At 48.5% G+C, this 13,964-nt stretch overlaps 1 protein-coding gene across 2 annotated transcripts in view; it reads right to left on the bottom strand.

Moving 5' to 3' along the window:
- LOC8052256 (PHD finger protein 7) overlaps positions 1 to 9,400 on the bottom strand; it is a 35,069-nt gene extending 25,669 nt beyond the window's left edge. Inside the window, exons 1-4 of one of the 2 annotated variants that reach the window (XM_029991668.3) lie at positions 9,175 to 9,400; positions 5,278 to 5,389; positions 3,244 to 3,332; positions 139 to 240 (exon numbers count right to left, since the gene is read on the bottom strand). In XM_029991668.3, the coding sequence (XP_029847528.2) occupies positions 139 to 240; positions 3,244 to 3,332; positions 5,278 to 5,356 (270 nt within the window). In that variant the 5' untranslated portion in view covers positions 5,357 to 5,389; positions 9,175 to 9,400. The remainder of the gene's footprint in view (positions 1 to 138; positions 241 to 3,243; positions 3,333 to 5,277; positions 5,390 to 9,174) is intronic. The other variant, XM_029991667.4, reaches the window with a different exon arrangement.
- Positions 9,401 to 13,964: the final 4,564 nt, after the last annotated feature.

Below are 13,964 nucleotides of genomic sequence, written 5' to 3'. Positions count from 1 at the left end.
GCCTGGGTGATAGAAGCACGGTTTAGCAAGCCGCAGCTTTGCGTTCAGAACTTTACTTTGTGCTCCTGAGCTTTTTAATGACAGCTGGGCCTTCAAAAAGTTTGCGACATTCAAGTTCAAAACTTGTAGAACACGCACCAGTTTGGAGCCTCTCCGGAGCTCGATCATTATGTCTGCCTCCAGAAAACCCATGAGAGGCCCACCTACGTCACCCCTCTGCTGAAGACCGCTTGAGAAAAGCTGCAAAAGAATACCAAACACAGAGATTAAGACACTTGTTAGTTTATATACTATGCCTCCAGGGCTCACTGCTCTAAACCGCTTCGCTGGTGGTGCCCAGCACCATCGAGGGCACAGGCTCAAGAGGCTGCGTTTGCGCGAGAACTCATATGAAGACAACTTAGGGCCTGCACCATTTTCCGAATACCATCTGCTCTTGTCGACGCTGGACTCGCCTGTGCAGAGACTGACGCCGAAAGAGGGGACCGAGCACTTTCCTAGCCTTTGGTGGTTTCGACGAGGTTTGGTGCAAGCTCGAGCCCGAGATTGTCATCCATTTTTCCCATGTGGAGCAGAGCAATGCAAGGGGTGACCTTGTGTGGCACAGTCTGTTCGCGAACCCGAATTGGAGCCCCAGCTTGACGTTGCCACGTTGACATTAGCAGACGACGTTCGTAAAATGGAGCCTGCTCTTGCTAGCTTTAGATGCTGCGTCAGCACATAGGCATCTATACAGTAGATGGCTGATTGCCATGGTGACCATAGCGGGCAAACTTTATTGCGCGGAAGGAGACGGCAGGGTGACGAGATCAGGCGTCCGCTTGGCTCCTTCATTGGGCTTTTTAATAGGCGGAACATGATCAAAAAGAATTTGAAATAAGGACTCAATGCAGATGGCCAATTTTCTCCACTGCCTAATGCTTTGACGAACTTTATACAAAAAAACATGTTTTTCCGGCTATCCGGTGGCCGGTTTCCTTTTCCTGGAAAGTGAGGCTACGGTACCTAACTGCCAGAATGAGTGCACTCCTCCCCACCTCCTTTCTTCCAAGAAAAAAAAATAAAATAACAACCTTGAATGGCTTTATTAAGAAAACAATATACCAACCGCTTGTCTCCATTCTAAGTCAAACCGGTTCTCCAAGGGCTCTTTTTTTTTTTTTTTTTTTTCCCCTTTAATGGTGTTTTACAATATGTACTGGTGAAATGGCCAGTACCATAAAACACTGGGCATTGGCAAACAACAAAAAACCGGTTTAGATTGATATTAAATTTTTTCTTTCCATCAATTAGTTCTCATAAATGCAAAAATGTTCCAAAAGCTGGAATTCATGATTACAAAGCAAATACCTTGACTTATATAACAATGTCAACAATTTATGACTAGATGTTTCGTCTCCCATGTAGGAGACATCATCAGTGCAGCCATAGCCCCCTCTATGCTCACAAATCCTGGCAGTTCGACGACGGACCCATAGAGTGCCCGGTCGCAGATTTAGAGTGAGAGGATCTGGTAGCAGAGAGCATTTCTGGTATTCAGCGCACAGCTTTTGCAACGACGAGGACCCGAAACACGGTTTTCAAACCTGACGAGAAAAGAAGCGGTACCTTGAGGAACGCGAGCGAACATTCCATCGCTCGGGACAACTGTGTTTCGGCATCTCGCCGCAGCGGGGCGCCCGTTACATGCCTCTTGTCTGCCGTTCTACATTTTCACTTTCGGCAACCGCATCTCGTGGCGATCTGTAAGGCTTTGTCAGTATAGAGGAGGCTACGGTGAGTCTAGGAACAGCCCGACTAGCTATTAGCAACCAAACGCTTGCTTTGTCCTTCTCTCCATCTGCAGTGCTGGTTCCAACAACTTCTTCTTTGTCCATGGCATACAGGAGACATCATCATTACGGACCTCGTTTCAACTTCTTTTTCGTCCGTAGTAGATGTGATGTTAAATGATGACTCTAAGTCATAGGCGTAGACTTCGGGGAGGGGGGAGGGGGGAGGGGCATCGGGGCTCGTGCCCCCCCCCCGGGCTTGGGCCATCATCTTTACCGAGACACTGCTTACATGCCATTTAACGGGCTTCTAGTAGTACAGTCGAGTCCACTTATAACGATTCCGTTTATAACAATATATCGGTTATAACGATGAAGAACGATGGCACCGTCCACTTTTATATGCTTTCAATGGTAAAATAAACCACTTATAACAATGCCCCAGGGCTGCGATATCGGATATAGCGATTGATTCCAGTTACAGCATGCGCCGAAAATGCCAGCCGCCGCCGGCTCTACGCGGCATGCTGCGCCCCGCACCACGCATCTCTTCCACCCTTCAGAAAACGAGTCGACTGCGCCGCTTACTAGGAAGGAAGCGAGAGGAGGACCAGCTTTCCTTCCAAACTCCCCTCCCGGAGCCGCCGCTTTGGCCTTGTCCGCGCGCCCGGTCGCGCCACTCGCTCGCTCACTCGCCTGTTGTGTGCTCGCTGCTTTGACTATCTTTCTCCAACTTCGTTTTACGATTCACTGCGGACGGGGCGTCATGCCCGATCCGCCAGCGGCGCATTCTATCCAAGATCGGGTCTGGACGACTTCCTTCATGGAGACGATGTTGTGGAAACATCCGAGTGCCTCAGTGATGAGGCGATCGTCGCGCGTGTTTGTGCTGCGGACAGCGGTGAGAGCAACGACTTCGACGACGCAGTTGAGGAGCCTACCCAGGTACTGTCATCGCAGGAGGCCCAGCGGATGATACGGAGGGGTTTAGGACGGGACAGATTTTTCACTCTGCATTTGTGAAATGTAGATACTGTAACGCAGAACTGACAAGCAGAAGGCACCTTGAACCTCGAGACATTATGTGTGCCGTTTAGACACGTGTAATTGCATTCTTTCTTTTTATAATGCAATCGTCATTTCAAAGTGGTCGTGCACAAGCGAGCACCAGAACGACCGACAGTACGGCACTCCTTCCCGTGCGTCATGGGGTTCCTGCAATACTCGGAGTGAAAAAATGTGAAACCATCGCGATGCTCTGCCCCACGAGCAAAGCACACACAGTTATGCTAGGATGGCTCATAACATCCGCTGCGGTTTGCCTTAAAGTGAAATGGAGTATGTATGATGCCTCTAGCGCACCAGCAGGAGGATATCGCCATACTGGAAAAGCAATTCTTCACCCGACGGAGTCCAGGACTGGATGTCGCACAATGCAGCGCCAGAGAGTGCGGGCAGTGGCATTACTCACCAGGCAGTAGAAGTGGGCGGTGATCTTGCCGTTCAGCAACTTGTCGCAGACGATGCTGCTTTGTGCTTTTTTACAGAAGCAGCACACTGCTGTGGGGGAAGAGGAGAAAACGGACTCAGCAAAATGTGTCGACATCATCCTCGGTTTTTTTCGTTTAGATCGGGCTTCTGCCAACTCTTGGCAGAACGAGCAGCGAGGTCGGGTCACGTCATACTTACTGATTCAAACGAGCGAATTTAAAATAAGCACAAACATTGAAGGGACCTTAGGAACTTTTCTTATGGCACCCCAACCAGCCCTAAACAAATCGCGGACGCCTCGACCGGCATTACCCTATGTTGTGGAAAGCCCTCAAATGGACCGCGTAATGGAACGGTAAAAAAATTAAGAAATATGAATTCCCACGTAATTTTGAAATTAAGAGAGGGCCATTTCGTTTTCTCTTTTCGGAAACTTTTTGAGACCTTGTTAAAATCTACCTATGTTCAAACTATTCCGAACAATACACACAGACTAGGCGCAACCCCTGCGCCACACTTGCTTGCCCTCGGTAACAATTGGCCTACCAGTGAATACTTGGGTTTGCGTTTATGGCCAATATTATGGCAAGGGAAATCGCCAAACTTTAACAATATCTGCAGCGTAGTGTGTTTGTGCGCTGTTCGGTAAAGAGGAGCGGCAGCGAAAGCAGGCACGCGAGGTTGCTTGGTGCTGGTGATTACAATTTGGCACAAGCAGCCACCTGCAGTGGTGGAACTGACAAATGGTGATTTGGAGCAGCTCTTGTAGCAGGAAACAATGGGTTTTGGAACAGAGTTTGAAGCCTTCATGTCAAAAAATTTTATAAATCTCTTTAAAAATTAGCTTGTGTAAAAAGCTTCAGTTGTTGAAGTGTTGGGAAACTATTTAAGGTATCATACCTACATGGGACCTGGCCACTTCAGATAATTATTTATTTCTTGAACAATCGTACGGCGGTAATTTTCTGGATGTCTCAATTAACCTATTAGGAGTACCGATGTCCTTTTCGGTTTGTGTTTGATGTAAAAAATATGTTTTGGGCTATTTTGTAAGGTTTGTATCACGGTGGGGTAATTGTCGCAAGTTAGACATCAAACGGATACATTTGTGCTAAATGTGCCTCAAGCTGCCCTTGCTCATAGTGAACCTGCTGCTGTTCTTAGAGCAGCTAAGCGGAGCACATAGCTACTCTAATTGATCACAATAAGTGGCGCTGCCTATTCATGCGATCGATGTGAGCACCGTTCGCACAAAAATCGGCAACTCTTCGTTAGGCGTCTGAAAATAATAAATTTTGGGTTTGAAGCAAATTCAATATTAATACTATGAAATCCTGAGAAATAGCCAACCTAAAATCAAAAGAAAATTGGGTGAAAATGAAGAGTGGGCTATTTTTCGGTATGCAATCAAGAAAAGTTTAATAAATGCCACTTTTAGGTTATAGGTCTTTGTCAAACTTGTTATTGCGGTAAGGGGCAATGAAGCAAAAGATGACTGTACTTCCCTATCAGCAATGTTCGCTTATATCCCACCTTAGATAACTAGACACATTTATGCCATGGTCATCACTGATCCGCACAATGCGATTACTAGGGCCTCTAAACTCATCAAACAAAAAATTGGGGTCGAAGTTCACGGAGCGCACGGAGTGGCGTATCACGACAATGACTTTGGGCTTTTTTCGCCAACATCAAATGGGCGCGCTCTGCAAACTTTCGGCTCCAACTTTGTGTTTGAAGGGTTTAGGGCCTCAGGAGTGGGCTATATTTCGTGTGCAAAAGTGCTCATGCATGCACTCGTTATCATAGAAAACCAACATTATGAATGATTTGGGTAGAAAACAGATGTTCATATTAGAGAGGCATTCCTGTATCCCATTGTCATGACCTGTACACTGGTCAAGCCAATTGGCAATCTTTCATCCCACATTTTTGTTTCTGCTTCTTTTACTCCCTCTTCCAATGAACTAATCTGCTCCTTCTCCCAGACACAGAAGCATAGGCCAAGCAGTACCGGCAGAATCTTCTTCCAGTAGTTTGGCAGGAAGTTTTCGTTCCTGCCGCACCAGCCTACGGCTCCTCCGGGGCGACATGCTCCCTCCCGTAGGCAGATCTCGAAGTCACTCCTGCAAAGGACATAACAGGACGATGAAGCCAGGCTCGCTTTGCTGCAAAACCCGGGAGTTTCATTCCTACCCCTGCCCGTCTCGGTTTTGGTGAGCACCGTACCGGCACACTGTTGTTTATCGCTCCTGCGCGATGCAAGTGAAAGACACCCAGGCTAGCAGTCGTGCTGCTCTTCCTAAATTTCTTGTTTACAGCATAGGCACAAGACACTTTTCTGAGACATCCTTGGCTAGCGAAGAACCTAGGCTAGATCGGTGCAAGCGCGGGAGCTACGGTGATGGTGTCACGGCAAAACATGCAAAATGGGGTGGGCTAAGGAAGTCAAAGTTGGGGCTATATGCTCTGACGGCATGGGGCTATTTTGGGGACGTATGCCGACACACCGGCGGATTTCTTCGCACCGTAAAGTGCTAGGAATCTCAGCGGCACAATAGGATGCAGCGAGCATTTTCAAAAGTAAATATTCCTTCATTTCGTTTCAAAATGTGGAGGATTCCTGACACATACCGTGAGTAAAAAGCTGTGGGGCATTTTCAACAAAATTACATCATTTTAACTAAACAATGAACTCCGGATTGTGTCCTAAATCTGCCGTTTTTATGCTTGGTGTTGTTAGACTGCCTTTAGACAGCAACGTGTTTGCACAACGACGCACACTGCTTGAGCAGATGATTCGGTCTCGCAAACGACCGGTTATACAGAATTTCAGGGAAACTTATGTCACCACCAATATTTTCCTGTAAATCTCGTGCAAGTTTGTAGTGTTCATCATGCAGTGTGAATAAATTTGGACCAGATTTCCTACCTGCCCACAGATGCATGAACCGAGACAATTTTTTATGTAGTGAACATAGTGCTTTTTTTTTATTTCAAGAAGAGGCGGTGCATTTAATATGGTGCAATCACTTGAGAGTTCAGAAATTGGGGTGGGTGACCAAGCTTGCCGAACACTGTCTCTTTCCTCTGTGGCACTGCCCCAAGTTGCAGTTTCAGTAGGCATACCTACTAGCAGGTACAAACTGCACTAAAGCAGGTAAAAGACTGGGAAGTCAGGACGGTGCGGACTCAGTGTTTCACAAGATGACTGGGGAAGTTCTTTTGCGAGGTATGCGGAATATGCAAACGATTTTGTTATACTCGTCGTTTGTGTCTCTCCAGCAAAACGAACAAGATGATCTACAAAGGCGTAATCAGAAGCCAAGATTTACGATAACAGTACACATTCAATTCAAACAACTTTAAGTAAAATAATGGCCTGGTTGGCTGTCACTACGATCTACTCTTTCCATGGTTTCTGAATGCTCTAGATCTGAAAACATTTTCTCAATTGAGTAAAGCTATACGCACTCCGGACGGAAATGGCTATACGCACTCCGCTAAACTCGTATAAAACAAATGGTCACAACAAGTTTTCTGAGCGATGGCATAGCATAGGGGTTAAGGTGTCCGCTTTATACGCAAGTGGACGCAGGTTCGATCCGCGGTGGGCCTACTTTGTTTTTTCTTTTTTTCTTGAACATTTTGTTTTGTCGAGGCATTTGGCAATATTTGCGACATTTCTTTTTCGCAATGAACACTAAGAAAACCGAACGTTGTTGACGAAACTTCGCAGAACTAAATGGCATGGGACTCCCTTTCCGGAGGTGCGATAGGGGACAGCGGGGCTTGCTGCTTAGGGCTGGCAACCCAAGCAGCAGTTGAACCAACCCAATCAGCGGCAACCCAAGCAGCAGCAACCCAATTAGCAGTTGAATACTGTCGCCGTGAACGCAGGCGGGGGGCTGTGTTAACGAGCTCCCCAGTGATACATGTGCCGTTCGAAAAGGGTGGCCCGAGCGGCATGAGCTCTCCGCGGAGAGCGTATAGCCATATCCGTCCGAAGTGCACTCTGGAGTGCGTATAGCTATAGTCTTCTCAATTATGCTCGTAATATATTGGCATGCCTCCTCCTCTACTACCTATGTCCCATCACCAGTAGTTAATGAGTGATGATGCATCTTTCGTTCTACCCTGTGAACTTATGTGCTCCCAAAACTTCTTGGCTCCATTTCTATCATTTCATTTATTTCCCTCGCGCATTTCATTTTGTCTTTTCCAATCTCGTCCTGGATCAAAGCACATGCTGCTGATTTCTTTTCCTGGGAGTCCTTCCATTTTTCCTCTATATCCTCTGCAGAAGCACCCCCTTTCTGTTGTTCGTCAATGCTTCCTGGGGGCCCATATCACATGAGCGAATGACGTTTTAGCGAACAGCGACATTTGAGCGAATCAATGTTTTAGCGAATAACGGGGGCGCACGTTAACCCATCCGCCGTGCTGCGCTTACGCCGCTTCGCCGGCAACAGTCTGCGGTGGCTCATTACAAAAATCTGAACCCATATGGCCCACCCGAAAACGCCGCTTCGCAGCGTTTTCGGGTGGGCCAAATGACACTTTAGCCAATAGTCGGAACGCCGCTTCGCGGCGTCCGACTATTCGCTAAAGAGTCATTCGGTGAAACGTGGGCATTCGCTAAAATGTCATTCGATCAGGTGAGTGCCTCCCGCTTCCTGGATGCCTTTTGTTTCTGATTTATGGCTGCTGTGGCTTCCTTCTCCCACCAGCTCTCTGGTCTGTGTGTTCATTTGTTCTTAAATCTGGCTTGGTTTTGTTCCAACTCCTTTTCGAATATTTCTATTAATTCATTGTATGATTACAATATTGATCTGCTTGTGTGGCTACTATGTCCTCAATTCATTTTTATATTTTCTTCAGCTGTATCACTAAAACCTTTCTTGTCTTCTTGCTTTCGTTTCTGCTGTCCTTTCAAAATTAACCTTAATTTGTTTATGATCGCTTTCTAAGCTTTTCATTCCTTCTTGGTCTCTTTCCATGCAACCCATTCTGTTGTACAATTTGCGGGACGTTATATAGTAGTCTATCGTCGATTGAGTGTTGTTCCTCTCTTATGTTACTTTTCCTTCACATTTGATTTGTGCATTTAACAGTACCAAATCTAAGGCCACGCATAACTCCTGTAACATACTTCCTGTCACATCTGTGAAACCATCGAATTCCTCCAAGTGAGCATTCATACCTCCCGATTAGTATTTCGTGGTCTTTTCCGATTTTCTTGGTGTCTTTTTTTATGCATCTTATGCACTCTGCGTTTTTCTCTCTCGAATTATTTCCTGTCCACAAATATACAAATCCCAAGAGTATTGGCACAGCCCCAATACTACCTTTCATCCACAAATGCGCCGAGCGGTCCCCAAGGGCCGCTCGGCGCATTTGCCCCACTTCCAAGACCAACGAAAACACATAAAAAGGCTATAATGTGGCCTAAAACCCCTTAATAAAAACGTTTTTTTTTTTTTTTTTTTTTTTTTTTACAAGGACAAGTACAAGTTTGTACAGGTCTCCGCCTCCTTTTGCTTTCAAAGGCCGCTCATTTCGGTACAGTGCCGCCATTTGCTTCCAACACGGGCGTTGCGGGCGTTCTGCACTGGCGCATTCGACGCTACTTGCAAGACAAGCGCTCACCACCCCTGCCCGTTCCGATGTGGATGGGCATCGTACCGGCGTGCGGTCGTGTATCACTACTGCGTGATGCACGTTAAAGACCCCCGCTAGCGGTTGTACTGCACTGGCTAAATTTCTCATCTACAGCTGGGAGACAAGTCACCCATTCAAACGGAGTAGTTTTTTGCAAAACAAACGCAGCTTCAAACTTCAAAAGCTTCAAAGCTTCAAGCTTCAAAACAAACGCAGCAGCAAACGGGCTTCAAGGGCGTGCGGTGCTCACCGAGATTCACTGCAGACGGCGGCAAACCAAGGGACACCAAAAGATGAACTTCTTCCACAGAGACCGCGGAGCCCGACAAGTGTTCCAACAAAAATATTCAAGACAGCATCCAACGGTCTTTTAGCGCTTTTAGTGATAGGACGAAACCGGCGAAACCTTTTCTGCCTTTTCCGAAACAGGTCGGAAAGTTTCGGAAGGACGGCCGAACCTCAGTGTATTTCGGATTGGTTTGGATAATCTTATAAACCACATAAAATAATTAAAAATTTAAATATAAATACTTTATTTAACAGAATAGGTTTTTTCAGACTATATCTAAGATACGGAAAAATAAAATAACGGACCCAACACGATCGTTGGTCAAAATGATTTCGGTTTCACAAGTGACCGAAACAAAGCGGGCACGTAGGAATCGTAACGCTCGTTTTTATTGTATCATTAGCTCGACGATATGTGTGGTGTTCGTTCCAAGTGCCGGGAACGTTGCAATTTACGCTGACACAACGCCGGTGGCCTGTGGAAGTGACTGTGTAAGATCTCCAACATCTACAAACGCAAGACAAGGAAAAAACACTTGTTTTAAACAACCTGGATCGGAAAAGGTATTCGTAAAACGTATTCACAACAGAAAATAAAAAAATTTTAGAACTATATTCACGGCGCGATACGAGTTTGTAGTTGGCGCCCCCGGGCGCCGCGGAAAAGTGGCCGCTAATTATCACTAGGGGTGTCGCGAACCGGCCGAGGTTCGAGTTCGACCAGGTTCGACTTGTTCGAACTTTTAGTGGAATGTTCGACGAACCTTGCATTGAGGTTCGACTCGTGTGCGCATGCGCGACAGGCTGACCAGTTGGCTTCGGATCGGATGGTGATGTCTAAGGGATGAATTAAGGGCGGCGCTGATTGGGTCATTTCAGTTAATACACTACAAAAAATTAAGTTATTAACTTCTTCAGCGATTAGAATTGGTTTCTTTTAATTGCAATTGTTCATAAAATAAAATAACCCTTTGCATAAAAAAATATTCTCCAAACCTAGACTTGCTTGTATCAAGGTCTGGCCACACTGTCCACAAACAAAAGTCGAACCCACAAAAGTCGAACCGGTCGAATCTGGTGAAAAGTTCGAAGGTTCGTCGAACCGGTTCGACCCAGTCGAACCACGAAAGTGCGACCTAGAGCACTATATAGCTCCTTCGGAGCAGAGTAGCGCAATCTAGAACGCCGCCTCTCGGCGACTAGCGGCGAACGCCCGGAGGTTCCAACTGCGGTCAGAAATGCATGCAGAACGTGAGAAAATCGTTGTTTCTCCAGTATTGTGGGAATGTACGAAATCGCAATCATTTTTGACATAATAATGGAACACTTTAGAATAATTTGCGCTAAGTTTTGTGCCCCGCAAGGACCTGACTTTTTTTTAAAAATTGCCTGAGAGGCATCATGCAGCAGACGACACGGCGACGTCACACCATTCACGTGACCCGCTCCGGCCAACCCGAAAAGCCCATTTCCGCTGCGAGCAAAAATCGTCTGCTTCAAACGCCATTGCCTTGGAAATTGCCTTCTCAAAATTTTCACACGCATCCGATATTGTTAAAACTTTGATAAAGTGTTTAGTGCTTTACTAACTTCATGACAGACTAGTTTTGAAAAGTGTGAACTCGCCGTTCACTTTTTAATCAGCCGTGTTATGTCGATCTCCATGTATTCTCCCATAGGGCGGGCCGCCTCCTGGAACCCTGAGTACCACGTGACTCGCGCCGAGCCGCTCTGTCGGCCATGTTGTCGGCAAAACACGGAGTTCAAAGGATTGCGCTACTCTGCTCCGTAGGAGCTATATAGTGCTCTAGTGCGACCTAAAGGCGCATTCACACAGCGGAAAGACGCGCGTCGTGGGGGGAATTTTTTGCTTATTTTTGTATTGAAAAAAGTCGCGCGCCGAGGAGGACGACGCGTTAAGTTAACGCGCTCGAGCGCGCTCCAGCGGTCAGAGTGCACTCGAGCTAAACTAAACGGCATCGTCTCACTTCCGGTGCACGGTGGCGGAGCGCGCTCCGCGAGCTCCGTCGTCGGAGATGGTGCGCGGGAGCGCGAACAGGTCGGTTTCCGGTGATATGACGGCGTTTCCGCTCTCGCGGCCAGTCTCGCGGTTACTTGGGTTACTCGCGGTGGTTTCACGCGGCGGTGGTCACGGTGGTGGCGGTGGTCTCGTACGAGACGAAGGAAACATCAAAACCCCAAGCGTTTTGGGCTCAGGGCCGAGCCAGCCGAGCCGCCGGGCCACTCTGGACCAGAGGCGTCGGGTGCGCGCAATACCTGGCGAGCGAGTTCGCTTCCGAACGCTCCGAGGGTGCCACCACGCTCGCCTCGCCAAACCTCGCCGATCGCGACCGGACCAACCGAACCCCGCGGCCGAAATGCTCCGGCCTAGCCAGGAACGGCACCGAGGTAGGCCAGTCGTGGGTAGGAGCTGCTCGTTCTGCGCTACCATGCAGTGCTCGGACCTCTCGGCGTCGTTCGTGCTTGCGCCGAAGCGTTTAGGGACTCCCTCGGACGCTCAAGTCGCGCCTGCTTGGATGCGTGGATATTGCCACGGCGATCGCTTGGCAGCTGTGCAATCGCTCCGTCATCGTGAAAAATAAAAAAAAAAAAAGAAGAAAAAAGCATGGTGCTGGTGTAGAAAGGTATGCATACATCCTTGAAATGCTTGTCGAAGTTCTTTATGTACCTTACCGTAATTTCAGGATTAGGCGAGCCAATAAATTCAGCCATCTTTCTTTAAGGCTTTTGGGAATTCAGAAGGCGTTCGGCGTACCTATAATACCCGCACCAACAGCGTGCAGCACAAATACAAGCTCTGGCTGTCGCCGCCGTCTCCGCGCACTTATTTCATCGATGTCGTCGTCGAAGAAACACTTTTACGGGAGCCATGTTTACGCGCGCCGAAAAGCCGGAACCGGAAACGTTAAAAAAATGGGCGTAAGATGGCGCCTCGGTAACAAAGTGCGCCGTTAAGCTACGCTCTGAACCCGCGCGCTCGAGCGCAGATGTCCGGAGTCTGGAGCTCACTAATGGTGAATTCCACTCGTAGATCTGGAGCGCTTTCCAAAATCCGCGAGGGAGGCAAAATTCCGCTCCGTGGGACCCGCTCCGAATCGACGAGGGGAAGATAAACTTGCATTTTTGGAGCGACCTCCCCCACACCCCCTCCCCACCCCTTCTCCCTCCGCCGTACAAAATGGCCGCTGCTTGAACTTGACCTGCCACCAACGCAGCTGGCTATCTTTCCAACGACCAGTGACGACTGTCACTGCTTAGCTGCAGAAGTAACACGCGACACAGGCCGGGCGAAATTATACATACCGCGGCGCCCATGTCACAAATAACGAAGACGTCCGCCTTCGGCACCGTCACATACCTTTCGGCCGCCTCGAAGCGGCGGGGCACGGACAGCGATTTCCAGCGTGGAGTTCATATTTGTAGTACGACTTTACTAAACACAGAGGTAACAAACCATCACTTGCGCGGTCGTTTCCTAACCACTTCTTGCTTTATTTCACGGGAAAAAGCCGACGGAATGCAGTGTAAAAAGGTAAACAATCACTGGCTGCGGAATGAATAGGCCTAACCTTGCGTCTGCCTCCGGCTTTTCTGTCGTTCTTCCTCTCACGATCACAGACGTCAGCGCTTACGAGTTGCCACGCTCCACATTCCCGGCTTTTTATCCCTGATCTACGCGAGGTAGAAGCGTTCGAGCCGTCACAATCCAGAGTAAACACCGACGCACCCGAACAGATCCAACTCCACGACCGACCCAATCCAGGGTAAACACCGACGCACCCGAACAGATCCAACTCCACGACCGACCGGCCCGCCGATCTCTCCAACCTCGCCGCGCATGCGCACCGCCGATTCAGACGGAAGTCACGTGGGCCGCTCTGTCAGTTTCCGGAGAGATCCGTGAAATCCCGCAGAGCAAGTTCGGCGGAGTTTGGGGCGCTCCGTGGAGCGGGCGCTGCCAGAGATCTACGAGCGGAAGATGACCAACTTGAGCCAGATCTGCGAGCGGAATATGCGCGCTCCAAATGGAGCGTTTTTGGAGCGCTCGAGATCTGCGAGGGGAATTCACCATAACTTAACGCGCCCAATTTCTCCCTCGACGCGCGCGCTTGAGCCAATGAGCGAGCGTCCGGACGTGACGTACGCCCTTTTCCGGTTAGGACATGTTTTCGCTATTTTTTTATTTTCGACTCACAATGGAGGCGAAAAGGCAGAGAGCTCGGGGGATTCGTGCACTCGCCAAACGTGGCTGGAAGCATTTCAGCGTGGAAAGAGGCAAGCCGATTGGAACATCTGACTGTGAGCAGTGTTTTATGTGCGTGTACGACGCCGTGAAGCTACTCTTCATCGTTTGCGCGAAGCTGCCGCGAAAGCTGCCACCGAAGTTCGCTGTGTGTTCCGACCTCCGACTGTGCGGGAGCGATCACTCCCAATGTGTTGTGTAGTTTTGTGTACACCCGTCACTACGGAATACAACAGTCCTCCATCGAAAACACTCTCGCACAGGCTGCGTGCAGTGTTAAATGTACGGACGGGAAGGCTCTGGGACGCGCCGGCGTAGCACCGTGCTTTGTTTGCACAAAAACGCGGCAAAAGAGCACCTGAAGCTGCCCGTTCGAGTCCGTGCCTTTCGCCAATGCAGCATATAACCGGAGTGTAAACGTATATATAATCGTCACCGTTGTCCATTCAGTGAAGACGGTTGTCTCCCACCGCATATGCAATCGCGAA

Source organism: Ixodes scapularis, unplaced genomic scaffold (assembly GCF_016920785.2).
Source record: "Ixodes scapularis isolate PalLabHiFi unplaced genomic scaffold, ASM1692078v2 PGA_scaffold10__122_contigs__length_95168666, whole genome shotgun sequence".
Lineage (NCBI taxonomy): Eukaryota > Metazoa > Arthropoda > Arachnida > Ixodida > Ixodidae > Ixodes > Ixodes scapularis.
The sequence above is the reverse complement of the archived record's forward strand: the minus strand, read 5'-3'. Positions and strand labels throughout refer to the sequence as shown.